The sequence below is a fragment of the Chelonoidis abingdonii genome, chromosome 25, assembly GCF_003597395.2.
Source record: "Chelonoidis abingdonii isolate Lonesome George chromosome 25, CheloAbing_2.0, whole genome shotgun sequence".
Lineage (NCBI taxonomy): Eukaryota > Metazoa > Chordata > Testudines > Testudinidae > Chelonoidis > Chelonoidis abingdonii.
Window position 1 is genome coordinate 19,743,957 of NC_133793.1, and position 25,602 is coordinate 19,769,558.

Genomic DNA, 25,602 nt, shown 5'->3' on the forward strand with positions numbered 1-25,602 from the left:
ATATCATTGAAAAGGTTATAATTTACTGAATATCACATTCAGTAAATTATAGCCTTTCCAATGATACATTGTCCAATTTATATGCATGTATCATTTCTGTATCTAAAGTTACGAATATTGACTATGTAACAATTTACAACTGAGAGTGCATGTGGGGAAACCCCCTTCCCCCCACCCACACACACATACAAACACACCACAGCAGACCATGAGCCTTGCTGGACCAGTAGAAAGAAACAAGGCTTTGAAGATACTCATCTGTCCTTCGTGAGAAGCTTCCTAGGGCATTGCTTTGACAGTACAAGGTCAGGTGGTCATCAGTTGGTACTAAACACCACCTTGGACACTGCTGGTACTTTTCCATTGGAAACAATGGCTTCCTGCCTTATGTAAAGTCTATTTAAGACTGGAGAGTAAGGCAAACAGGACTCTTCTCCACTACCTTCCTGCCTTAGAAGAAAGACTGCTGAAAGTACCTGAAGAGACAAAGGAACTGAGTGGTGGGAAAGGCAGGGGCTGAGTCCAGACTAAGACAAGAGTCTAGTCTGTGAAGAGAAATAAGTGGAACTCTAAGCTTCAGAAACGCTGCAACTCGCCTAAAACAATATTTAGGGTGAGAAATTACCTCTTGAAAGCACTCTATAAGATCTCAAGCTTAGTATGTGTCTTTTTTTGTTTTATTTGCTTGGTAATCTGCTTTGTTCTGTTTGCTATCCCTTATAATCACTTAATTGACCTTTTATAGTTAATAAACTTATTTTTTGTTAATTACACAATCTGAGTTATGTTACAATATCTGGAGGAGGGCTGGAGGCAAGAAGCTGTGCATAGCTCTCCACAGTGAATTTTTATAAGCTTGCGCTGTGCAGATCTTGCTATACAGCACAAGACAATATTACTTTGGGTTTACTCCCCAAAAGGGGATGTGCGCTTGAGTACTGGGCCATTTCCTACCTGAATCTCCCCATAGAAAACTGCTGGCAGACTGTGATTCTACAGCTGGTGCGTCCCTACATGCGTATGTGTGCTGCCACAAGCTGGAGAGCGTGATTCAGCAAAACAGGGAGAGGGAGCCCGGGCTAGTGGAGTAGGCTGGCCCAGTGAAACCCCAGCACTTCAGGTGGCATCCTGGACAGCAGGGTGGGGGGTCCCACCCGTCACAGGTATACCCTTCCTTATCTCTAAAATCCACTTGCCTAAAGTGATGGACATCCATTCATAGTAGAAATAAGACCGGTCAAAAAGAAGGTCAGGAAGTAGGTAATTCATGAATTGGTTTGCAGTGCTTGATTCTTACATCAAACCTGTGACATAACATTTGATAAAGAGCATAATCAAAGGATGCTTTATCTTCATTTGAAATTTGAACACGCTAGCTGAAACTATGAAGAGCGTAGAATCATAGACTTTAAGGTCAGAAGGGACCACCATTATGATAGTCTAGTCTGACCTCCTGCACAACGCAGGCCACAGAACCTTATCCACCCACCCACTCCTGTATCAAACCCCTAACCTATGTCTGAGTTATTGAAGTCCTCAAATCGTGGTTTAAAGACTTCAAGGTGCAGAGACTCCTCCAGCAAGTGACATAGAAACATAGAACATTAAGGTTGGAAGGGACCACAGGAGGTCATCTAGTCCAACCCCCTGCTCAAAGCAGGAGCAGTCCTCAGACATATTTTTTCCCCAGATCCCTAAATGGCCCCCTCAAGGATTAAACTCACAACCCTGGGTTTAGCAGGCCTATGGTCAAACCATTGAGCTGTCCCTCCCCTCCTTCCCTCACGCTGCAGAGGAAGGCGGAAAAATCCCAGAACTTCTGCCCGTCTGCCCTGGAGGAAAACTGCTTCCTGACCGCAAGTATGGCGATCAGCTGAACCCTGAGCACGTGGAAAAAGCTCACCAGCCAGCACCCAGGAAAGAATTCTCTGTAGTAACTCAGATCCCAACCCATCTAACATCCCATCACAGACCTTGGGTATATTTACCTGCTAATAATCAAAGATCAATTAGTTGCCAAAATCAGGCTATCCTATCATACCATTCCCCTCCATAAACTTCAAGACTAGGCTTGATATGTCTCTTACCCCACTAATCCCCTTGGAAGGCTGTTCCAGAACTTTACTTCTCTGATGGTTAGAAACCTTCGTCTAATTTCAAGTCTCAACTTCCTAGTGTGCAGTTTATATCCATTTTTTCTTGCGTCCACGTTGGTACTAAGCTTAAATAATTCCCTCCCTCCCTGATATTTATCCCTCTGGTTCCACTGCCAAAATATATCTTAAGCCAGCCACCTGGGTGTTCATTTCATGACTGCTGCTGTCTTTTACAGTCTACCGGGCCATGGGTTCATGGTACCACTGCCAGAGTATCTCCTACGCTAGAAGGCGGGGGGGTTCATGGCACCACTGCCGCTGTATCTGAGGCCAGCAACCAGTGGGTTCCTGGTACCACTGTCAAAGTATCTCTTAAGCCACCCTATGGTGGTTTCATAGCACTACTACTGCTGTGTCTCAGAGGCTAGTGGGTGGTCGACTCATAGAATCATACGCTTTAAGGTCAGAAGGGACCATTATGACCTGCTGCACAATGCAGGCCACAGAATCTCACCCACCCACTCCTGTATCAAACCTGTGTCTGAGCCACTGAAGTCCTCAAATCATGGTTTAAAGACTTCAAGATGCAGAGAATCTTCACAAGCGACCTGTGCCCATGCCGCAGAGGAAGGTGAAACACTCGCAGAGCGTCTGCCATCTGCCCTGGAGGAAATCCTTCCCGACCCAATATTGGCAATCAGCTAAACCCTGAGCGTGGGGGAAGACTCATCAGTCAGAAACTCAGAAGAATTCTCTTGTAGTAACTCACAATCTCACCCATCTAACATCCCTCACAAGCCTTTGGGTATATTTACTGCTAATAGTCAAGACCATTAATTGCCAAAATTAGGCTGTCCCAATCCCTCCATAAATTTATCAAGTTTAACTTGAAGCAGATATCTTTTTCCCCCCACTGTTCCCTAGGAAGGCTGTTCCAGAACTTCACTGATGGTTTAGAAACTTTCATCTAATTTCAAGTCTCAACTTCCTGATGGTCAGTTTCAGTAGTGTAGGTGGGGGGAGAAGGGGGAACAGCTGCTCCTGCACTGAGCAGAAGTGGCACGGTATCAATTCCTGGTGCATTTGTACTCACCCGGGGGAACGATTTTTAAAAAAAAAAAAAAAAAAAGGACGCCATTTGCTGCAGACTTTTATTTTACCACCCTGCGGTGCCTTGGGTCTTCAGCGTCACTTCAGCATTGGGACCTTCAGTGCCGCCGAAGACACCCAGAGCAGTGAAGGACCCGCACCGAAGACTCAGACCGCCCGGCGTGGTGAGTAAAGCGCCGCAGCAGCTGGCGCTTTTTTTTGTTTTGTTGTTGTCCACCTGTTCCCTCCACCCTGGCTACGCCATGGTCAGGTTCTATATCCATTTGTTCTTGTGTCCACATTGGTACTGAGCTTAAATAATTCCTCTCCCTCCATGGTATTTATTCCTCTGATATATTTAGAGAGCAAAGTATATCTCCCTCAGCCTTTCTTTTGGTTAAGCTAAACAAGCCAAAACTCTTTCTTGAGTCTGCTTTCATTAAGACAGGTTTCCATCCTCAGATCACCCTAGCAGCCCTTCTCTGAACTGTTCCAGTTTGAATTCATCCTTCTTAAACCAGGAGACAGAACTGCACACAGTATTCCAGATGAGGTCTCCACCAGTGCCTTTGTATAACGGTACTAACACCTCCTTGTTCTCTATTGGAAATACCTCACCTGATGCATTCCAGACCACATTAGCTTTTTAATGGGCTATCACATTGGCAGCGCATAGTCACTTGTGATCAACGGAAATTACTGCGAGGTCTTCTCCTCATCTGTTACTTCAACTGATGCGCCCGCCAGCTTTGTAACAATAATTGTTTTATTAGTCTCCTAAATGCATGACCTTTGCACTTTTCACTATTAAATTTCATCCTATTACTATTACTCCCCAGTTTACAAGGTCATCCAGATCTTTCCTGTATGATATTTCAGTTCTTCTCTGTATTGGCAATGCCTCCCAGCTTTGTGTCGTCTGCAAACGTTTTATTAGCACATTTGTGCCACGGTCAGTAATAAGATGATTAAATAAGATTGGTCCCAAAACCGATCCTGAGGAACTCCACTAGTACCTCCCTCATGCCTGACAATTCACCTTCAGTATGACTCGTTGTCTCCTTTAACCAGTCTTGTCCACCTTTCAACGTTCATATTGATCCCCATCTTTTACCTTTTTGTAAAACCATGTTGTTATTTTGTCCCAATTACCATTAACCTCAACGTCCTTAACTACTTTCTCCTTCAACTTTTTTTCAAGACCTGCATATTACAAGTGTCAAACTAACAGGCCTATATTGCTCGGATCACCTTATTTTCCTTTCTTAAAATAAGAACTATGTTTAGCAATTTCTCCAGTCATACGGTACACCCTGAGTTTACAGATTCATTTAAAATTCTTGCTAATAGGGCTTGCAATTTCATGTGTTCAGTTCTTTTAATATTCTTGGATGAAGATTATCTGGGCTCCCCAATTTAGTCCCCATTAAGCTGTTTGAGTTTGGCTTCTACCTCGGATGTGGTAATATCTACCTCCATATCCTCATTTCTATTTGTCATCCTACCATTATCCCTAAGCTCCTCATTAAAGACTGAGGCAAAGTATTTGTTTAGATATTGGGCCATGCCTAGATTATCCTTAACCTCCACATCATCCTCAGTGTTAGCAGTCCCACTTCTTCTTTCTTTGTTTTCTTCTATTTATATGGCTACAGAACCTTCTACTATTTGGTTTTAATTCCCTTGACTTAAAGTAACTGCAGGCTTCCTCCACCTTTAGATCACCAAGTTCTTCAGTCCAATCCACTTCCCTAACTAATTTCCTTAATTCTTTAAAAGTTTAGCCCTTTTGAAATAAAAAACCCTAGTCACAGATCTATTTTTGTTTATGCTTTCATTTAGTTTAATCTGAATTAGCTCATGATCGCTTAAACCAAGGTTGTCCCCTACAACCATTTCTTCTATGAGGGCCTCGCTACTCCACAAAACCAAATCTAAAGGGCATCCCCTCTTGTTGGTTCTTCAACTACTGGTGAAGGATTCCATCAGCTATCGCATCCAGGAAAATCTGAGCCCTATCATTATTCATACTGGCACTTGTCCTCCAGGTCTATATCTGGGAGTTAGTCTCCCATGATTACACAATTCCCTTTAGTATTTTCTTCATTAAAGAGGTCTCTGTCCATATCCAGATCAGATCCAGCGGTCTATAGCCTATCCCAAGCACTATCTCAGGGGAGGGCTCTATTAGCTTTCTTCCCCAGTGTGATTTGCCCAGACAGACTGTGTCTTATCAATTCCATCCCTTCTATTTCTTACAGTTTACCTCATCTTTGATATTTACAATGCTACTCCACCACCTTTGCCTTTATTCTGTCTTCCTGAACAGCACGTACCCTTCAATACCATCCTCCAGGCATGACTACTATTATCCACCATGTTTTGTTATCCTATAACATCCGGTTTCACTTCCTGCACCAGTAACTCTAGTCCTCCATTTTGTTACCTAGGCTCCAAACATCTTAATTCTTTGCTGTTTGGCTTCACTCACATCTTTTACCGGTTAGGGCCCACATTCTTAACTGGCCACTATCACCTATTAGAATTGTTATCCACAGTAACCTCTTCCTCTATTATTGTCCATTCTACCCACAACAGTTCCTTTCTTAAGAACATAAGAACAGTCGTACCGGGTTTCAGACAAAGGTTCATCTAGCCCAGTATCTGTCTACCGACAGTGACCAATGCCAGGTGCTCCAGAGGGAGTGAACCTAACAGGCAATGATCAAGTGATCTCTCTCCTGCCATCCAGCACCACTCTCTGACAAACAGAGGCTAGGGGCACCATTCCTTACCCATCTTGGCTAATAGCCATTTATGGACTTAACCAACATGAAATTATCCAGTTCTCTCTTAAACGCCGTTATAGTCCTAGCCTTCACAACCTCCTCAGGTAAGGAGTTCCACAAGTTGACTGTGCACTGCGTGAAGAACTTCCTTTTATTTGTTTTAAACCTGCTGCCTATTTTCTTGCTTCATTTTCTTCCCTCTCAATGTTAAAATCCGGCGTAGAGACTACCTGGACATCTCCCAACTATCTCCCCTCAATTCCTAGTGTAAAGCTCTCTTAATCAGTTGTGCCAGGCTCTATCCTAGAAGTCTGTTTCCCTCCCTACTCAGGTGAAGTCCATCCCGAGAGAACAGTCATCTGTCCATGAATGTCTCCCAGTGGCCATACATCCTAAAGCCCTCCTTATAGCACCACTGCCTGAGCCATCTGTTGATTGTCATAATCTTGTCACACCTTTGTTGCCCTTCTCTAGTAACAGGCAGAATCCCACTGAAGATCACCTGAGCCTCAATTTCCTTAAGCGTCTTCCCCAGCCTGGCATAGTTTTCCTTGATACGTTCCAGCAAGAATCTAGCCGTATCATTCATTCCCACATGAATGACAATCAGCGGATTCTTTCCTGCTCCCGTTAGGATCCTCTGCAGCTTCAGGTCCACATCCCATATTTTACCACCTGGCAGACAGCACACCCTTCTGTTCTCTGGATCAGCTCTTGTTACAGGCCTGTGTATCCTACTCAGTAAGGAGTCCCCAGTCACGGTGACCTGCCTCTTCCTGGTGATGGTGCTATTCTCTGGTGTATCCCCTGTTCCCTCTGGTTGCAAGTCCTCTCGATTCCTATTCACCCTTGCAATCCTCTGCAACCCATCCCATATCCTCCTGGGGCTCATGTTTGGTGTCATCTCCATTGACTCATCCCCTCTCCTTATAGTGCTAGCTGCTCTCCTCGTCTTCCTTACCCTCTCACCTTCAGCGACCACCTGCTGTGTCCCTTCTTCATTTTCTAACTCCGCAAACCTGTTCCTGAGCTCTGTGGCTCCTTCACTAGACCGTCTTTTCCTCTGCCTGGTTCGCTTAGTCACATGTTTCCACTTTCCACTTTCCTCACCCAGCAGTCTCCCCTCAGAGTTCTTTGGTCTTGCTTCCATCTGTAAGTCTGAGCTTTTCCCTTCAGCCTCATCATCTCTTTGCTCCAGCATCCGCTCGACCCCCTTCTAAACTCAACCAAAATTTCCACCTGGATCTTCAATCCTCGGATCTTTTCTTCCGTCAGCTCTATCAGGCAGCACTTCATGCAGACAAAACTCTTTTCAGGATCATGTACGTGCCACAGCTTCCACATGCAGTCACCTTCATTGTGTCTTCCACTGCTTGGAACACTACAACGGCTGCCTCTGTATCTCTCCTAGGCTTCCCACCTAAATCCTGTAAATCTGAGAAACACAAACCAACCCAAAACACCACCACCCACAGCAAAACAAACCCCTAACAAGCACCAAGACACTGCTTGCACACTCCCTTCAGTAGCCTGTGTATTCCTCTGTCTGCCTCTTAATCCTCCCCCTGTAAACTCCCACTCAGACTCCCCTGTTTACAGCTCTGTTTGCTGGCTCCTGTGCTACTGCAGCTGTCTATTCTTTGGTGAGCTTCCCAATGCACAGGCTTCTCTGCCTGCACAGCTCGACCACGTCCCGCTTAAGGTGGTGTTTATACATCTTCCTGCTGTTCCCAAGTTGCTGTGGACTCACAGGCTTGTGTGCTCTCAGCTCCCCATAGTTTGCAGGAAGAACCCCCTACTGTGCCAGCCCTTCTCCAGGTCACCACCTCTCTCCCGGGGTCAAGCAGCAGACTCCTGTACCCCTGGAATCACTCACTGCGGTTCCCAGGGGGACCCCATAACTTCAACAGTCTTTCTTGCTGGTCTCACACTCCCAGGGGTTAAATGTAGCACCTTTGCCCCCTGAATCTGCTTCTCTCTGAGCCTTCAGCATGCCTGGTCCTCGTCAATCTCCGTTCATTTTATTGCTCCCCACTCACTTACTGCAGGAAGCGCCAGCCACGGGGTGCAGTAGATCCCATCCCTACCACCAGTTCTCAGGGAGTGTGGGGGAGTCAGGGCCGTGCACTCCCCACTTCCTGCGATTCACCATGACTCTTAAAACAGAAGGTTTTTTAGATGACAGGAACACAGTCCAAAACAGAGCTTATAGGTACGAACAACAGGACCCCCTCAGTCAGGTCCATCATGGGGGACAGGGAGCCTAGACCCCAGCCCTGGGTCTCCCTCCATTTTCCCAGGCAGCTCCAAACTGAAATCCCCTCCAGCAGTCTCATCCAGCCACACACCCCAGTTCTTCCTCCAGCCTTTGTCCAGTTTCCCAGGAAGAAGGTGTCTCCTGGTTCAGGTTACATGCTCAGTTATTGTCTATCAAGTGAAGTCACACCCTAATATTCCATCATCCATGCAGACAGTACCAGTAAAACTCCCAGGCAACATTCCCAGAGCAATCCTCCCTACTCTCACATGTGGGCTGTGATCAATGGCTCAATGTCTAGTTGGCAGTCGGTATCCAGCAGAGTGCCCCAGGGGTCAGTCCTAGGGCCAGTTTTGTTTAACATCTCCATTAATGATCTGGATGATAGGATTAATTGCGCCCTCAGCAAATTTGCGGATCAGACTAAGCTGGGAGGAGAGGTAGATATGCTGGAGGGTAGGGTTAGGGTCCAGAGTGACCTAGACAAACTGGAGTATTGGGTGAAAAGAAATCTAATGCGGTTCAACAAGGACAAATGCAGAGTCCTGCACTTAGGAAAGAAGAATCCCATGCATCACTACAGCCTGGAAACAGACAGCACTTCTGCAGAAAATTCCTAGTTTATAGCTCTCTTAATCAGTTGTGCCAGCCTCCAGCCTAGAAGTCTGTTTCCCTCCTTACTCAGGTGAAGTCCATCCCGAGAAAACAGTCCTCTGTCCATGAATTCTTTCCAGTGGGCAAACATCCCAACATTGAGGACCACTGATCTAGATTACATAGGCTGGATGCTAAAAGAAAGCGTTGTCCTGCTATTTGAGTAGGACAGAGGACTTCACAGCCTCTCAAACTTTTCATTTCTTATGTAAGGAGTGGGCTATTTTGGCCCAATTGCTGTCTGGATGGGTCAGACAATGCATAGAGGAGAGTTTTATAAAAACTCTTCCAATTTTCTCCTCTGTAGTATTAAAATGCACTCCCCTAGAGCAATGTACCTTTTTAGCATGTCTTAGTGTCCCAATTGTTAGACTTGCAAGGCTGCTACTTGGAGATATACCCATGCTTGTATGAAGCATTATGCTTTAGATTTGTCATCTGTCTCTGATGCAGTTTGAGAGAAGTATTCCATGACACTGTTTACCAAACTATCCCAAGAGTTGAAATATGCACAGGGCACTCAGAGAACAAATGGAGCTTACTTACATGTAACCAGAGTTCTTCGAGATGGACTCTGCATATTCATCCTTCCTGCCTGTCTTCATTTCTTTTATTGTTTTCTAATTAGTTCTTAACTCTGCAGTAGTGATGGAAGAAACTGAGGCTGCAGGCAACACCTCACCCTCAGAACCTGCTTGAATGATAAGGGGAGAGGTAGGAGGGGCTATCTAACTGCACCTGTCAACACACCCCAAGACTGTGAATATGCAGAGTCTTCTCCTACTCCATTTACCAGGTGAATAACCTCCATTCTTCTTAGAGTGATGGTCCCTATTGAATTCCACTGAGGGTTATGCACATGTGCCTGGAGCAGGGGTGGGCAAACTTTTTGGGCCGAGGGCCACATCTGGGTATAGAAATTGTATGGTGGGCTATGAATGCTCACGAAGTTGGGGAATGGGAGGGGTGAGGGCTCTGGGATGGAATTGAGGGGGTTGGAGTGCAGGAGGGGGATCAGGACTGGAGCAGGGGGTTGGGGTGCAGGAGGTTGGCTCGGGGTGCAGGCTCCAGGCATGCTTACCTCAGATGGCTCCCAGAAGCAGCTGCATGTCCCCCCTCTGGCTCCTACACAGAGGCGTGGCTGGGCAGCTCTGTTGTGTGCTGCCAAGTCTGCAGACGCTGCCTCTGCAGTTCCTATTGGCTGCGGTTCCTGGCCAATGGGAGCTGGGGTGGTGGTGCTTGGGGCGATGGCGGCAGCATGTGGAGTGGAGTCCTCTGGGTGCCCCTATGCGTAGGAGCCGGAGGGGGGACATGGCACTACTTCTGGGAGCCACACACAGCAGTCCCTGTCCGTGCTCCCCGGCTGGAGTGCCAGAGCAGACCAAGCCCCAGACCTCATTCCCCAGCGGGAGCTCGAGGGCCAGATTAAAACGGCTGGTGGGCCATAGTTTGCCCACTGGAGCCAGAGCTTTGGAAAGTAGTACTGTTCAGCAGTTGGAGCGTGTATTCCCGCATTGCCTTGTAGTTTCACCCAAGGTGATGAAGGGTGGGTTGGGCCGGGCCATGTGTGTCCAGTTCCTTCTCACTGCTGCATGGCCCAAGTCAGAGCTTCTGCTATGCTCTCGTCCCTGTGATACATTTTCCAAAACTTTTAGAAAAATGGTTTTTATTTGTGTTCATAGTTCAGGTTTTATTGTTTGGTTTTTTTGTTCTAAATTTTATAGTCTCCAGTTGTTTTTATAGGATTAAGAAATTGGGAGACTGCTTCAGTGTTTTCCTGCCAAACATCTTCCCCCACCCCCTACCCCAAAAACAAAAACAAAAAACCTTAGGCATGTTTAATGAATTATCCCACAGACACTGGAGTTTAAAACCTGTGCTTTCTGCCATCGCTTATTTTCCATCAGTGACTAGCGCCCGTGCTATTTGTACTGCTTGGTGGAATTCCACCTTGCATCCAGGTATGGTATCTGCCTCTCCTTCCCTGCCTCACGTGGACGTAAAAACTTAGAGAGAACGTGGGGGGAACCCCCCAGTATATCTGCCTGAGTAGACTTAGAGTGCTACCCTTCTGTGGAGCCTCTATCGGGCTCCCCCGGTACCAAAGTCAAGGACACCATGCTGGCGCTTAGCCATGAGCCAAGGAAACGTACGCACAAGCATGGTAGTAAGTCTTCCAAGTCTAAGAAGGACTTGGTACTGTCTACAAGTTCTGGCCACAGAGGATCCCATAAATTCCAAGGGCCACAGGTGCGAGGAAAGCCCACACCAATTGCGGTGTCAGAGAAAAACTTAGTTCTCACTTTTTGGTTGGGTACAGCAAAGTCAGATACTTTATTCTATTTAGCAGCTACATCAGGGAGAGAGTGCACTAAGACATAGGTTCTCCCCTTCCTAGACAGGTCTCTCAACAGCAAGCATTTATACTTTTGTTACAGGCAATAATAAGCAGCAGCTGCATTTTGTTTATACATAGGTCATCCTGATATCTTGCTTTTCTCCCTTCTAAAAGAGACTCCAGTCTACATTTTGTATTATCTACACAAGGTCGAAACAACTTCTCACACAGTTCTTTTCCACTTGCCTCACACAGTCCTCACTTCTACAAATCTTGCATTATTAGGATTACAGTTAGCCTAACTCTTGCTAACGGAGATTGTCTTGCATTAAGATCCCCTACAAATCCCTGTCAGTTCTTTCTCTACTTCCACGGCAGGATCCATTGGTTCTGGTCATGGATACTGGTACGCCACCTACTTCAACTCTACTGGTGTTCCATGAACCGTTGGTTCCCAGAAAGTTGCCTCTACTGGTCCCAGACCCGTTGGCGGACCGGATACCACTCATCCCAAGGAGAGTCAGAAGCGCTGCGGGTCCCCACAAGCTGTGTGCATGGGAAGGACTGGGGTTTCCACAAACCCCATTCCGCTCGGTGGGCTGCTTCTCCTGCTATGTTTCTGCTACCACCAGTTTCAGCAGCTCCAATGGCAGCGTCATTCATGGAGGTCTCTGGAAACTGGCCATTATCTTTGAAAACTCATGGCAAGTGGGGGAGGTCCTGGATGACTGGAAAAAGGCTAACGTAGTGCCCATCTTTAAAAAAGGGAAGGAGGAGGATCCAGAGAACTACAGGTCAGTCAGCTCCTCACTCAGCCTGAAACAATCCGGAGCAGGTCTAAGAATCAATTCTCGAAGCACCTAGAGAGAGGAGAAGTGATCAGGAAACAGTCAGCTGGATTCACCACGGCAAGTCATGCTGACTAACCTAATTGCCTTCTATGAGGCGATACTGGGTCTGCCTGGAAAGCAGTCAATGTGTTTATTCCTGACTTTAGCAAGCTTTTGATAAATCTCCCACAGTGAGTTTTTGCCGCAGGTTAAAGAGAGTATGGGGGATGATTGGACTATAAGTGGCAGAAACCTGGACTGCACTCTCGCAGTTTGCAGATGACACTAAACTGGGAGGAGTGGTAGATTATGCTGGAGGTAGGGATAGGAAAATACACAGTGATCTAGTAAATTAGTAGAACTGGGACAAAAGAACCTGAGAGGTTCAACAGGAACAAGTGCGAGTTTGCATTAGGACGGAAGAATCCCATTCACTGTTACAGACCAGGGACCGAATAGTTAGGAAGCAGTTCTGCAGAAAAGGACCTAGGGGTTACGATGGAGGAAAAGCTGGATATGAGTCAACAGTGTGTCCTTGTTGCCAAGAAGGCTAATGGCATTTGGGGCTGTATAAGGGGCATTGCCAGCAGATCGAGGGATGTGATCATTCCCCTCTATTCAACATTGGTGAGGCCTCATCTGGAGTACTGTGTCCAGTTTTGAGCCCCACACTACAGGAAGAATGTGGCAAAATTGGAGAGAGTCCAGCGCAGGGCAACAAAAATGATTAGGGGGCAGGAGCACATGACTTATGAGGAGAGGCTGAGGGAACTGGGATTGTTTAGTCTGCAGAATAGAAAAATGAGTGGGGATTTGATAGCTGCTTTCAGCTACCTGAAAGGGGATTCCAAAGAGGATGGATCTAGACTGTTCTCAGTGGTAACAGATGACAGAACAAGGAGTAATGGTCTCAAGTTGCAGTGGGGGAGGTTTAGGTTGGATATTAAGAGAAACTTTTTTCACTCAGAGTGGTGAAGCACTGGAATGCATTCCCTAGGGAGGTGGTGAAATCTCCTTCCTTAGAAGTTTTTAAGGTCAGGCTTGAGAGAGCCCTGGCTGGGATGATTTAGTTGGGAATTGGTCCTGCTTTGAGCAGGGAGTTGGACTAGATGACCTCCTGAGGTCCCTTCCAACCCTGATATTCTATGATTCCTCTGATTTGGAGTATGTGTGTCCGATGTGACCCACCCCTCCTGTTCCAGAAGCATGACTACTGCAAGGTTTCAGCTGCACTGTGGCAGTTCCCCACCTAGCCTTATCTTCAGAGCTGGTATCTGGCCCCCTGGTCACATGCTCAGCAATCGCAGGATCAGTAGTGTTGGCCATACTGGAGCTCGTGGCCATAGTAATCATCTTCTGAATGGTCCCGCTTGTTTCAGGAGGACTCACCTGCATTGCCACCACAACCCTTGTCAGGTAGACGCTTAGAAATAGTGTTAGATGATGTACTGATAAGCCTGGTTCCAAAGGTACCAACAGGTTCGGAGAGGCTTCCCTCATCCTCTCCTGACATGGCCATCACATCAATCCCTTCCTCTACACCAGACAACTGTCGCCAGTTCCAGGAACCGCTGTGGAGAATAGTCGATGCTCTTGAGATCCCATTAGAAGTAGTATAGGACAGTCAACACCAGTTACTTGACACCCAACAGACATTGGTACTGGCAAGGGTGGCCCTACTAATCAACGATGCCATCCTTTACTTGATCACACCGTCCCCAAAAGGTGCCAAGAAGAGGTACTATGTACCCTCGAAAAGGGTCAGAGTTTCTAGTCTCTCATGCTCCACTCCACTCATCTAGGCAGCATCAGAGCGGTCCAAGCAACATCTGTGCTCCACCTTGACAGACAGGGAGAGCAATGGTAGGAAGATGGTATTGATGAGACCATCACAGGAACTAGACACAGTATTCCAGTTAACACACAAAGTTGACAAAAGATTCAGAGAAGAGCTACAGAAATGTTGTCTGGAAAACCTGCTTTTTACACTGATATGCTTAAGAAGCACAGTATATTTATCAAAGATTCTTGATCACAGCCTATAAGTACCTACATGGTGAGAAGGTTTCTGATAACTATGCAACCTGGTGGACAAAGACATTATGTGATCCAGTGGCTCAATGTTCGAGTTAGACCAATTCAAACTGGAAACAAGACCTTTTTTTTTTTTTTTTTTTTAACGTGAATAAATAACCATTGGAGCAATTTACCAAGGGGTATGGTGTGTTCTCCATCATTGTAAATTCTAAAATAAACTAGCTTAACTAAAGTTATGGGCTTGATGCAGCAACCATTTGCTGACTTTTTTTGACCTATGTTATGCAGGTGTTCAGGCTGATGATCATAGTGACTCTTCTTTTTGTTAATCTAAGCAGCAGCAGTGAATAGGTGTTTCACTGGGAGTCTGGCCCCTTTCCTGGTCAGTGATGTCAGTGATCTGTATTGCCTTTGTTAGGCAGCTCTAGGATCTCCTGCAGTGTGCACTGAAGGAATTCATAGATTCATGGACTCTAGGACTGGAAGGGACCTCGAGAGGTCGAGTCCAGTCCCCTGCCTCATGGCAGGACCAAATACTGTCTAGACCATCCCTAATAAACATTTATCTAACCTACTCTTAAATATCTCCAGAGATGGAGATTCCACAACCTCCGAAGGCAATTTATTCCAGTGTTTAACTACCCTGACAGGCACTTTTTCCTAATGTCCAACCTAAATCTCCCTTGCTGCAGTTTAAGCTCATTGCTTCTTGTTCTATCATTAGAGGCTAAGGTGAAAAAGTTTTCTCCCTCCTCCTGACAACACCCTTTTAGATACCTGAAAACTGCTGCTATGTCCCCTCTCAGTCTTCTCTTTTCCAAACTAAACAAACCCAATTCTTTCAGCTTTCCTTCATAGGTCACGTTCTCAAGACCTTTAATCATTCCTGTTGCTCTTCTCTGGACCCTCTCCAATTTCTCCACATCTTTCTTGAAATGCGGTGCCCAGAACTGGACACAATACTCCAGCTGAGGCCTAACCAGCACAGAGTAGAGCGGAAGAATGACTTCTCGTGTCTTGTTAACAACACACCTATTAATGCATCCCAGAATCACCTTTGCTTTTTTTGCTTATTATTATTAGCATATTTAGCTTGTGGTCCACTATGACCCCTAGATACTGGACTCTGTTCAGGCTCCTGTGTACTTAGAACACCCAGGAATTCGGCCTTTGGGTCCCATCAATAATCTGATGGGCTGCTGACAGGGAGAGACCAACCGCATCTATGACACACTCTGCCTTTGAACTGTGACCTTCATTTTGGGCTCAACTAACTGGTAAATTCAACCATATTCCCTATTCACATCTCTATACATGTCCACAAACAGATCCTCTCTGCTCCCCCTCTTCCTGTACAATGTTCCATCGCCACAGATTAAGTCTGCCCATCTCCCCCTCTCCCCCTGGTCAAATGTAGAGCATCAGTTATCACTACAGTAACAAAAGCATGTTAGTGCTAATAAACATCGCAAAGCCTCAGCCATCATCTGGAATCCCAAGGGATGTGATCAAATTAAGTGCTGCCTTAACTCTCCATTTCCTCAGGGAATTGAGTTGCAGCACTGAGATCTGTTTTGTAGATCCACCAACCTTTGCTTTGGTCCCATTGTCTTGTGCGGCTGAGGATTGATTCTTCAAAGCTGAAATCTGCCCTTCATCCTCTGCTGTCCATGCAATCAAGATACTGCAGGGTCAACTGGACCTTGCCCAGAATGGAATTCATGCTAGCTAGGTCTTCTGACATAGCTTTGAGCAAAATATTTTCTTATGGCCATGTTGCTGAAATTCCTTGTCTTAATTTTCTCAACACACTTTGCCCCAGTGTAGATATAGAGGGTCTTATTGCTATCTGTGTAGTTAGAAAACCTTTTTAGAGGCTTTGGGTTGGTGATCAGTTGCATTAAAAAATCAGTCTGTATGGATCTTGGTCATAGCTCTGTAGCAGACAGCCATCTGCCTTTTCCAATTAATGGGGAGTCATTAATGGGATGACAGGAAGAGCTGGTGCTGAAGATGTTTCAGGAGCATGGTCTCCAGCAGCTGCCCATGCTACTGACTGTTCTTCTGATCTTTTGGCACAGCTCTGACCCTCTATGAGTTGTCAACAGTTATCAGTTTGTCAATGATCAGTAGCCAAATTATTGATAACTAATAATTGATAACAACATATTTAACTTTGATTATATTAGTTCAGTAATAACGAACCTTGGATAAATCAGCTTTGATTGGATTTATTAACAGTAAAGACAGCACATACCAGAGGCATACAGTTAGCAACAGCTGAAGAAAACCTCTCCTATAGTTCACTGACAGTTTGTGGCTAGACTGAAGATGGTCTTACTTCCCCTATGAGTTTGGGGCAGTTATACCTTTGTCACCTTTATTAGGTATCATTCTGGTCATCTATTTTCTCTTTTTGGTATGCACTTCTTATCTTAGGCTATTTCGAAGGTTCCTGTGCCATTGCAGTTCATTTTATATTTTTCTTTTAGTACATAGCATAATTTTCAAAAATGGAGATGTTCTAGCAAAGGGTTACTGCTCAGTAAAATTCTGTTCTCTAAAGTTAGCTTCATCTTAACTACAAAGCATCATGGGAGCCTTGTTCCTAGGAAAGCCTTAAAAAATCTTTCTTGGCCTATATTAAGTGTCAAAACATCTCTTCCCCTGACCTTCCGTGCACACTCTGACTCCATTCTTTCTGGAGTCTCTTCTTGCAGCAACTCCAGCCTGTGGTTCCCTAAGTTCAGGCAAACTTTCTGTGGTGTAGAGCTGTTCTTGAGGCAGCATCACTCTATTCTTCTTCCTACCTTTGAGTGCAGGAGGATGAGGGGGCATTTACCCCAAAAGCAATCAGCTTCCCCAGCTGGCAGTCCCCTTGTAGATCTCTGTCAGTGAACTGCTGGTTTGAAATGCTGCAGGAGGCTCATCAAACAGGCACTGCCTGTGGATGGAACTTGTACTTTCTAATGCTAGGAGAAGTATTGAAAGAATCTCCTGGAGAGGGGGTGCGGCAGGTATTTGCTTCAGGTGGCTGTAGATTAGAGAGGGGTGGCATCTCTACCTGCAGCAGTCCTGTAGTACAGGAACTGCTGAGCCATGCTTGGTGGGCTGCCTTGCTTTGTCATTTAACAGGAGCCTGGACACAAGGAGAAATCTTGTTTTGTTCTAGAGCAGGGCTGTGTGCTTTGGTATTACCTGCAGCCTGGCTGTGCTCTTGCCTTTTGTCACTGCAAAGACAGGGCCATGTGCAGCAAATTGCCCGTGTGCTAAAGACCCAGGTTGTCCACAAGGGAAACCTGCCATGCAGAACTCAGTTGCTGCAGTACTGCTGAAGGCAAAAGAACCTTTTCCCCGACAGGAACTATTTCTGAATGGTCCCACTTACCTCCCTCTGCCACACTCCTGTCTAACCCTACTTGCCCGCATCTTGCCCTGCACAGAATGAGTCGGGGCCTTCCTTGTTCTCCATGCAGGTGACCAAATGCTACCCACAAATTGGGAGGAGGAAGTGACTTTCCTTTGCCCAGGCAGTATTTGTGTGAGCGTCATGGGCCTTGTCAAGTCAATAATCCACTTCTCTGAGGAGCTGCTCTCAGCAGGTAATTACAGAGCCCAGTACACACATACGTGTCAGGGGACGCCAAGTGGAACAGGGGAAGGCTTCTCTGTGAGGCTGCATGAAGAGTGACACAACAGACAGCTTACCTAATTGGCCATCTAGCTGTTGATTGCTGGGCTGGTGAGCCCATGACCAGGAACTCCATTATCACCTCTGGTACAACCTCTTGTAGTTGGTTGGTGGCTGTGTGTGTGTGTGTGTGTGTGTGTGTTCCTTCAGTATGCTGCCACAACTATGTGCAGACAGCCAACACAGCAGACCTTGATCAAACTGCCCAATAAAACCACAGAACTGTTTCAGTAGTGAAGGCACCCAACTGTGTTTGTTGTTGACTAAGCATGGTCCTAGTATCCCATATACTCGACAGGACCACTGCGACATGTACGCCTGTAACAATGGACCAGCTTATTGAATGGTGGGACTTCCCATTCCTGCCTCGGTTGGCGAAAGACACTTCCTCTGAGACCCCTCTTTATACCCCAGAACAGACAAATTACATATTGCCCCTCTGATGTGGTTAGTTACCACCTTTTATCTTGTACATGTTGATTCGATCAAAACATCTCTGTCCATCACGCTGACATCCTGATCTTATCTCTAAGAGAAGTCAGAGTGTTCCTGTTGTTTTTCGAGGAGTGTGTACCATATGGGTATCAGGGTGTTCTGATACCATCCTTACATGAGTGTCCTGTGCTTAGCATGTCTTAAGAATGAGTGTTTTTTGCAATACCAGCCCTGTTCTTAGCAGCTTCTGTGAAGTTGTGCGCAGGCAGGCACAGCCTGACTTTTGCTAACTTAGCTTTATATTAGCAGGGCCTGATTGCCACTTTAGTTCAGGCCTCGTGTCTCAGGCTTTCTCCTTCGACTACACCTCTTTCAGCTCCCCCTCCATCCCGCCCAGCTCCTTTATTCCCTGAGCTGTGGGACATCACTTGTGGCTAGAGGGTGCTTCTAGACTGTTAGACCGTCCCCCCATTCCTGCCCTATCCGCTTCCCTGATCATTCCACCCCCACACCACAATTGAAACATGCTTCTTCCAGAGACACTTTGTTTTAAATTTCATTGTACTGTGTGGCAAACTTTCACACACAGCACTTTAAGTGATATTAAGGCTCATGCTGTACAATAGTAACTTGACCTTAATTTTTCTCTTTAGTGATGTCACATGGAGGAGGGGGAGGATATTAAATCTACTGTGACTCTTAAAAAATCAGTTTAATGAAGCCTTGGATCACAAACACTAAAATCCCTCAGTCATGTTATGGTTATTTCATGACATCACTATATGACAGAGTTATGGTTGTTTAAATGCCTTAACTGTGCATTTCTTGCTTTTAAAATAGTTCGGATTTCTTAGAAATTTAATATTGACTCTGAATTTCCTGGGTTTATAATACTTGGTTTTGTGATGATTACTACATCCCTGTAACCCTTTTTTTTTTTTACTCTTAAGCTACTAAGACATGATTTCAACCATGGCTGCATCTTAAAATAGTTTTATGTCTAGGAATAAAACAAGACCTGCCCCTTCCTAATGCTGCTACAGCAGTGTTTTAGCTATCTTACTTATACAACTCTCCTTTTTGTTACAGGAGTTGTTTTGAACTATTGCTTTCTGTGCCTGAAAGTGAATTGCCATGTGACACATGGTTAGGATTCCATCAGTCTATACAGGTAAGTGTATTTCCTTAAGTTGTAAAAAGATCCAATGGTTGGAAGTTGAAGTAAGCCAAATTCACACTGCAAATAAACAACACTTTTAAATTTAGTAATTTTTTGCAATAGTTAATTATCTTAAGGTTGTGGTGGAGTTGGGTGGCTCTATGTATTTTGCTGCCCCGGCAGTCAGGCAGCTGTCAATGGCACGCCTGTGGGAGGTCCGCTGGTAACGCGGATTCAGTGGCATGCCTGCGGGAGGTCTGCCAGTCCTGCGCCTTCGGCGTACCCACCACTGAATTGCTGCTGAAACAGTGGGACCGGCGGACCTCCCGCAGGCATGTCACCAAAGGCAGCCTGACTGCCGCGGCTCCAGGCTCACACTTGGTCCTCTGGTGCCTGGAGCCACCCCTGGGTGGAGTCTCCATCACTAGAAACTGTTAAATCCAGGTTGGATGGATTTCTAAAAGATAAGCTCTATTTTAAACAGGAATTAATTCAGGGAAGTCCTGTGGCCTATGTAATACAGGAGGTCAGATTAGAGAATCACAGTAGTCCTTTCTGGCCTTAGAATATATGAATTTGTGTATGTATAACAGAATAAGTGAGTTTACAGGTGGGACTTGTGAGAGGGTGGTGTCATGGAGAGCAGGAATTGCAGATGCAGCCTTATGCATGTGGGCATCATGGAAAAAGGCATAGACAGAAGTGAGTGAACTAAACTACAAGGCTGGCATCATTGGCTAGGGATATGGAGATGCAGTAAGTCCAGAATGTAGGCTAGGGCATAGTTGTACATGGCCTTGTATTTGTGGGAGTTAAGTCAGAATTGGGAAAGTCAGTGGAGGAATTCCAAGATGAGAGTGATTTCAGCAACATTGGTTTGGATGGAGTGAGTGGGATTGGGCTATGTGACAGCTAGGATTTGCCAGGTGGATAACAACTTATTTTGCTTCAAGTATTCTAAGGCCACTTTGTAAAACAGGGTTTTACACAAAATCTGCTGAGAATAAATGCTTTATTTACAAATGTTGAGTAGTGGTGGTTAGTGAGAAGATGCTAAATGTAGCCCTGCAATGTTAAAATGTGCATAACAACACTGATCACTAGTGCTGAAAACAACAAAGTGGTTTATTGTGCAATCTAGAAGAAATGCAAAATTCTAGAAAAGCAAAACTAACTAAATTTCAGAGTAATGGGCAGTAGGAATCTAATTTGTGTACTCTAGTCTCTAGAGGGACATAACTTACCTGCTTGCTGAAAAATAGATTGAAGGATTTCATGGTCTGAGAAAAAGGTTTCCCAATATTTCTTGTAAACTGCAGAGTAAAAAAGTTGTACTTTAGGTTGAGGAAGTAGTTCCTCCATGTTTGAGGTTAATAGGTTGATAGATTCCAAGGCAAAGCTTAAAAATGTGAACTGATGCAGTGCTGTGTGCCTGAGTCTGCAGATAGCCTTCGAGTATGTGGCAGCATGGATTGTGCTGTAGGGGCACATATATCTCATAAGCACAAGATCGGATTTTTTTTTTTGAGTACTTTGCGTTTGATTGAATTTCATCCTATTTACTTCAGACGATTTCTCCAGTTTGTCAAGATCATTTTGAATTTTAATCCTATCCTCCAAAGCACTTGCAACCCCTCTCAGCTTGATATCTGCAAACTTTGTAAGTGTACCCTCAGTGCCAGTGGTGCACAGACTGGGGGTGGGGGAGTGCCCTCCTGGGGGGCACATGAGGTTCTTGGGGGTGGGGGGTAGAAACTAGGATTCCATCGGTCCCGCAGGACCCTCTGCCATAATAGTGGGAGCAGGATAAAAATAGAGTGGATATTTTGGGGCAGGACCGGAGCAGGATTAAAAAAAATAGTCCTCCCATGCCACAAACAATGTGAACACCCCAGCCAGCAGCAGCCGCTCTCCAGCCGCCCAGCTCTGAAGGCAGCGCTGCTGCCAGCAGCAACGTGAAGGGGGCTACTTCACATTACGAGTAGTGTGTGTGTCTGTGTGGCGGGGGCAGGGGGCGGAGTTTGACAAATTCCATGAACGGTAAGGGGGCTGCAAATGGAAATGTTTGTGCACCACTGCTCTATACTATTATCTGAATCGATGAAGATATTGAACAGAATCAGACCCAGGACCAATCCCAATGGGACCCCACTCGTTATGTCTTTTCAGCATGTCTGTGAACCACTGATAACTGCTCTCTGGGAATGGTTTTCCAATCAGTAATGCACCTACCTTCTCCATCTAGGTTTCATTTCCCTAGCTTGTTTATGAGAAGATCAGGTGAGAGTGCCAAAGCCTTACTAAAGTCAAGATACATCACATCTACTGCTTCCTCCCCTCCTCCCTATCGACAAGGCTTGTTATCATTTCAAAGAAGGCTATTAGGTTGATTTGACATGATTTCTTCTTGACAAATCCATGCTGTTACTTATCATATTACCTTCTAGGTGTTCGCAAATTGATTGTTTAATTATTTGCTCCATTATCTTTCCAGATACTGAAGTTAAGATGACTGGTCTATAATTCTCCAGGTTGTCCTTTTTTTCCCTTTTTTAATAGATTGGCATTATATTTGCCCTCCTCCAGTCTTCTGGAATCTTGCCCATCTTCTATGAGTTTTCAAACATAGTTGCTGATGGCTCCGAAATCTCCTCAGTCAGCTCCTTGAGTATTCTAGGATGTATTTCACCAGGCCCTATCATGAGTCCTCTCTGCAGAGATCCATCACAGAGCGGATAGTCCATCATTGGATGTGGGGGAATGGTTTCCTGTGAAGACAGGCTCTCCACCAAATGCCAAAACATTTTGTTCCAGCAGGGTCATGAGCCTGGCGTCGTCAACACACACCTTCCTTTTGCTGTGGAAACCAGGCCTCCTTCATGCCCTTCCACACATTTGCCTGATCCTTAGGGTGACATCCAGAATCAAAAGGGACGAGGCCACAGTCATTCTCATACTCCTGTCATAATTGTGAGGTTAATGGCATCTCTGGCCCCCGAGACCTAAAAGTGCCCCTTTAGATCTCAGGTCTCCAGCTGTCGTCTTTTTGTGGGCAGGGATCCAAATTCCTCATCCTCCAGACTGGGGATTTAGGCTTGCAGTCCCCCTGAAATTTGCTGTATCCCTCAGGTTGCTGAAGGGACAATGACAGTATCTACTAGTGACCAGCCAGCTTGCACAAAGCATAGTATGCATTTATTTTAGGACAAAAGCATTACAGATAAAACATCATAAAATTATATTGTTTTGATATTCCTGATAAGCTTAGCTGGTATCTCTTATTTTCCATTTAAAGACCTTGGTAAGATACAGTTCTTCAAACTCTTCTGGGCAGGGTTTTACCCTGTTAGCTACAATCACATCAATTTTTAAATCAAAATGAGGTTCATAAGTCGGTTCATGCCAACCCGTTGTACCAGATGCCATTCTTTGTCTCCTTGGCCTCTTGAACATGTTCTGAACCAGTATATGTAACTGACCCAAACTTCTCTGGAGTTGTTTACCTGATCTTGAATTTGCAATTATTTACTTCCATTGATTTTTAGTTCCTGGCAAAAGTTTGGTAACTCTCCCCCTAGAGGAGACAGAACACAGACCCAAGCTCACAAAGATACATGTAGCATTATAGACGCAAAAGTTTGACTAATCCTTGGGCCCTTTGCATTTGGCTCATCTCACTATAATAGTCTTTTGAAGTTTCCACACTTCCAAGGTCTTTCATCTGTCACAGTATGCTACTGGGTAAAGCGGTTTTGGTTGATAGTCTTGCCACAGATGTCCATTCAACTCCCAGGTGGCCCGGATCTGATTTCAGAGCACCACAGTCAGATACTCCATTCACATTTGAAGTCCCTGCAACATCCAGGGTGTTGGCTGGTTAAGTACCATGGATGGGGATTGCTATAGGCAAGTCCAAGAGATCCTGAAAGAGAGGATGACTGTATCCACCAGAAGGACTTATTTGTCTACATGGAAGAGGTTCTCAATATGGGGGGCTCATCATAGTGTGGACCCTGTGCAGTCTTGGATTCGGAAGATCCTCAGTGTTTGCTACCTCTGAAGTACTCCAGCCTGTCTTCCAGTACCTTCGTGGTGTTCCTGGATGGTATCACTTTGGCCAGGAGAGAAAGTGAGTGCCAAGCAATTATGGTGAATGCCAAGCACTCATGACGCTTCATAGGGACAATGTGGTGCTGAAACCTCCCCCTAAGATGGTCCTTCAGGTGGTCTCAAAATTTTGTGTGAATAGTTAACCTGCCTGTCTTCTTCCAAAAACCCACTCTTCATCTGGATAAAAATTTTTAATCCTGGGAGAACATCTGGTGTGTCGTCTTACTACAGCGACAGTTCAGATTCTCTTCTCCCCTCCTCCCCCCAGTTATTTCTAGCGCCAAAGGCCAGGCCATCACATCACAAAGAATATCTAACTAGCTAATGCAATGTATCTCATTGTTACCAGTTGGCTGTGTACCTCTCCCACCGAACATCAAGACTTACTCTACTAGAGCTCAGGGGACATCCTCCACCTGCCTGAGAGATCTCCATTTTGCATTGCAAGGCAGTGACATGGGGCACAACACTAACTTTTTGTCAAGCATTATGCATTGGACTTAGTTGCCTGAACAGATGCCAGGTTTTGGAGAGTAGCGCTATGATCCACGTTTGACTGATGCAACCGATATGCCTCATTCCACCATCCAGATGTGGTATTGCATGCCAGTCACCTATCATGAGGATGATCGACACCAACACATACAAAAAGAGGGTGGTTACTTATTCTACAATAACTGTGCTGCTTCATGTTGTTGTAATCTGTGAATCCCATAATCCCACCTCTGTGCATGCTTTAGGAGTCCTCAACTAACACGAACTTTGAATTGGGAGGGAACTAAGGGAAGGTTATGATCTCATGCTCTTTATGCTCTCACATGGGAGTGTGAGAAAGTTTGAGTGCATGAATCTCCTGTGCACAAGGCACATGCACTTCTGTAGTGGGATCTACAGTGTCTTCAACATCTCAAAGAACCACGATTACTACAAGGTAAATAGCTATTCTCTCTGAGGTTGAGAACTGGGCCTACTCATCTCACTGGAGTGTTAACTCTGAAAGATGACAGTTTGAGCCATCTGCATTGTTTCTCATAAAATGGTCAAGTTAATGTCCTTATCCTACAATTCCCAAGCCACATGCCACATTTTATCTGGTACTAAAAGCCCCATCTATCCCTAATCTTCTGCCAAAACCTCCATCTTTTCTTCTGACAAATTCTGTTTAGTTGTATTGAAACTAGGAAAATTTGAGGCACGCAGAAAATGAAGAAATGGTGTAAACATATTTAATATAAAAATGAATAGTCTAGGGTCTACTATAGGGACATGTCTTTTTCATCTAATTCAATAAAAACCTCTAACTGAAGCTGGCAGAATGCTGCAGAAACCTGAAGACCTAGCTGCAGAATTTAGGACCAGCTTGCTAACGAGCAGCATTGTAGTGTCCCAACACAGCACAATAGAAATGAAGCATTCAGGAATGACCATATTGTAATTGAAAGGTGTTAAACACATTTTCTGGTGGTATAATGCCAAAACGGTATAGTTGGTGGTTTGTCTTTCCGAAGTTAGATTCAATATTTAATCTTACTTAAAATTCTCTTAATGGATTTTGGGTTTGTGTTTTTGTTTGTTTTATAGGATTCACATGATGCTTTACTGGAATTTGGGAATAATAATCTCCAAATATTGGTTGACATTACTAGGGAAGGCGTGTGGAAAAATCCAGTTCTTCTTAAAATTCTATCACAGCAGCCAGTAGAAGCAGAAGAAGGTAAGAACTGAGATTCTGATTTATAACATATGGAGTTCAGTAAACTGTTGGTACCCTTTGGCTGGGGACAGATACCTGTCGGTCTTGATTTGAGCTGCTCATTATTACATAATTTGGCAGTATTTCAGTTGGAGCTATATGATGCTAGCCATGCATTAAACTGCATTTATCGTGAAACTTTCTCACTGGTACTCTGTCCATTAGTCATCTTTAATAATATATCTCAGCCCCAGGCCATTTCTGACATTGTAAATTTGAGCATCTTAAAAGAACCACCATTTAAAAAATCTGCCAGAGAAATATTTCATTCTTTTCCTGCTAATGTGGAATTTTCTCTCCTTTCCCAAAACGTTTCAGTAGGTTGACGTGCATAACTCTTCACCACTTCTGACCAATGCGTCTG

At 45.1% G+C, this 25,602-nt stretch overlaps 1 protein-coding gene across 5 annotated transcripts in view; it reads left to right on the forward strand.

Annotated features, from left to right (window-relative positions):
• RLF (RLF zinc finger) overlaps positions 1 to 25,602 on the forward strand; it is a 111,224-nt gene that overhangs the window by 18,393 nt on the left and 67,229 nt on the right. For 3 of the 5 annotated variants that reach the window (XM_032776418.2, XM_075060852.1, XM_075060853.1), the window contains exons 3-4: positions 19,306 to 19,387; positions 25,067 to 25,199. In XM_032776418.2, coding sequence (XP_032632309.2) covers positions 19,306 to 19,387; positions 25,067 to 25,199 — 215 coding nt within the window. Of the gene's footprint in view, positions 1 to 19,303; positions 19,388 to 20,943; positions 21,036 to 21,934; positions 24,970 to 25,066; positions 25,200 to 25,602 lie in introns of those variants that run through there. The other 2 variants (XM_075060851.1, XM_075060854.1) reach the window with 2 other exon arrangements.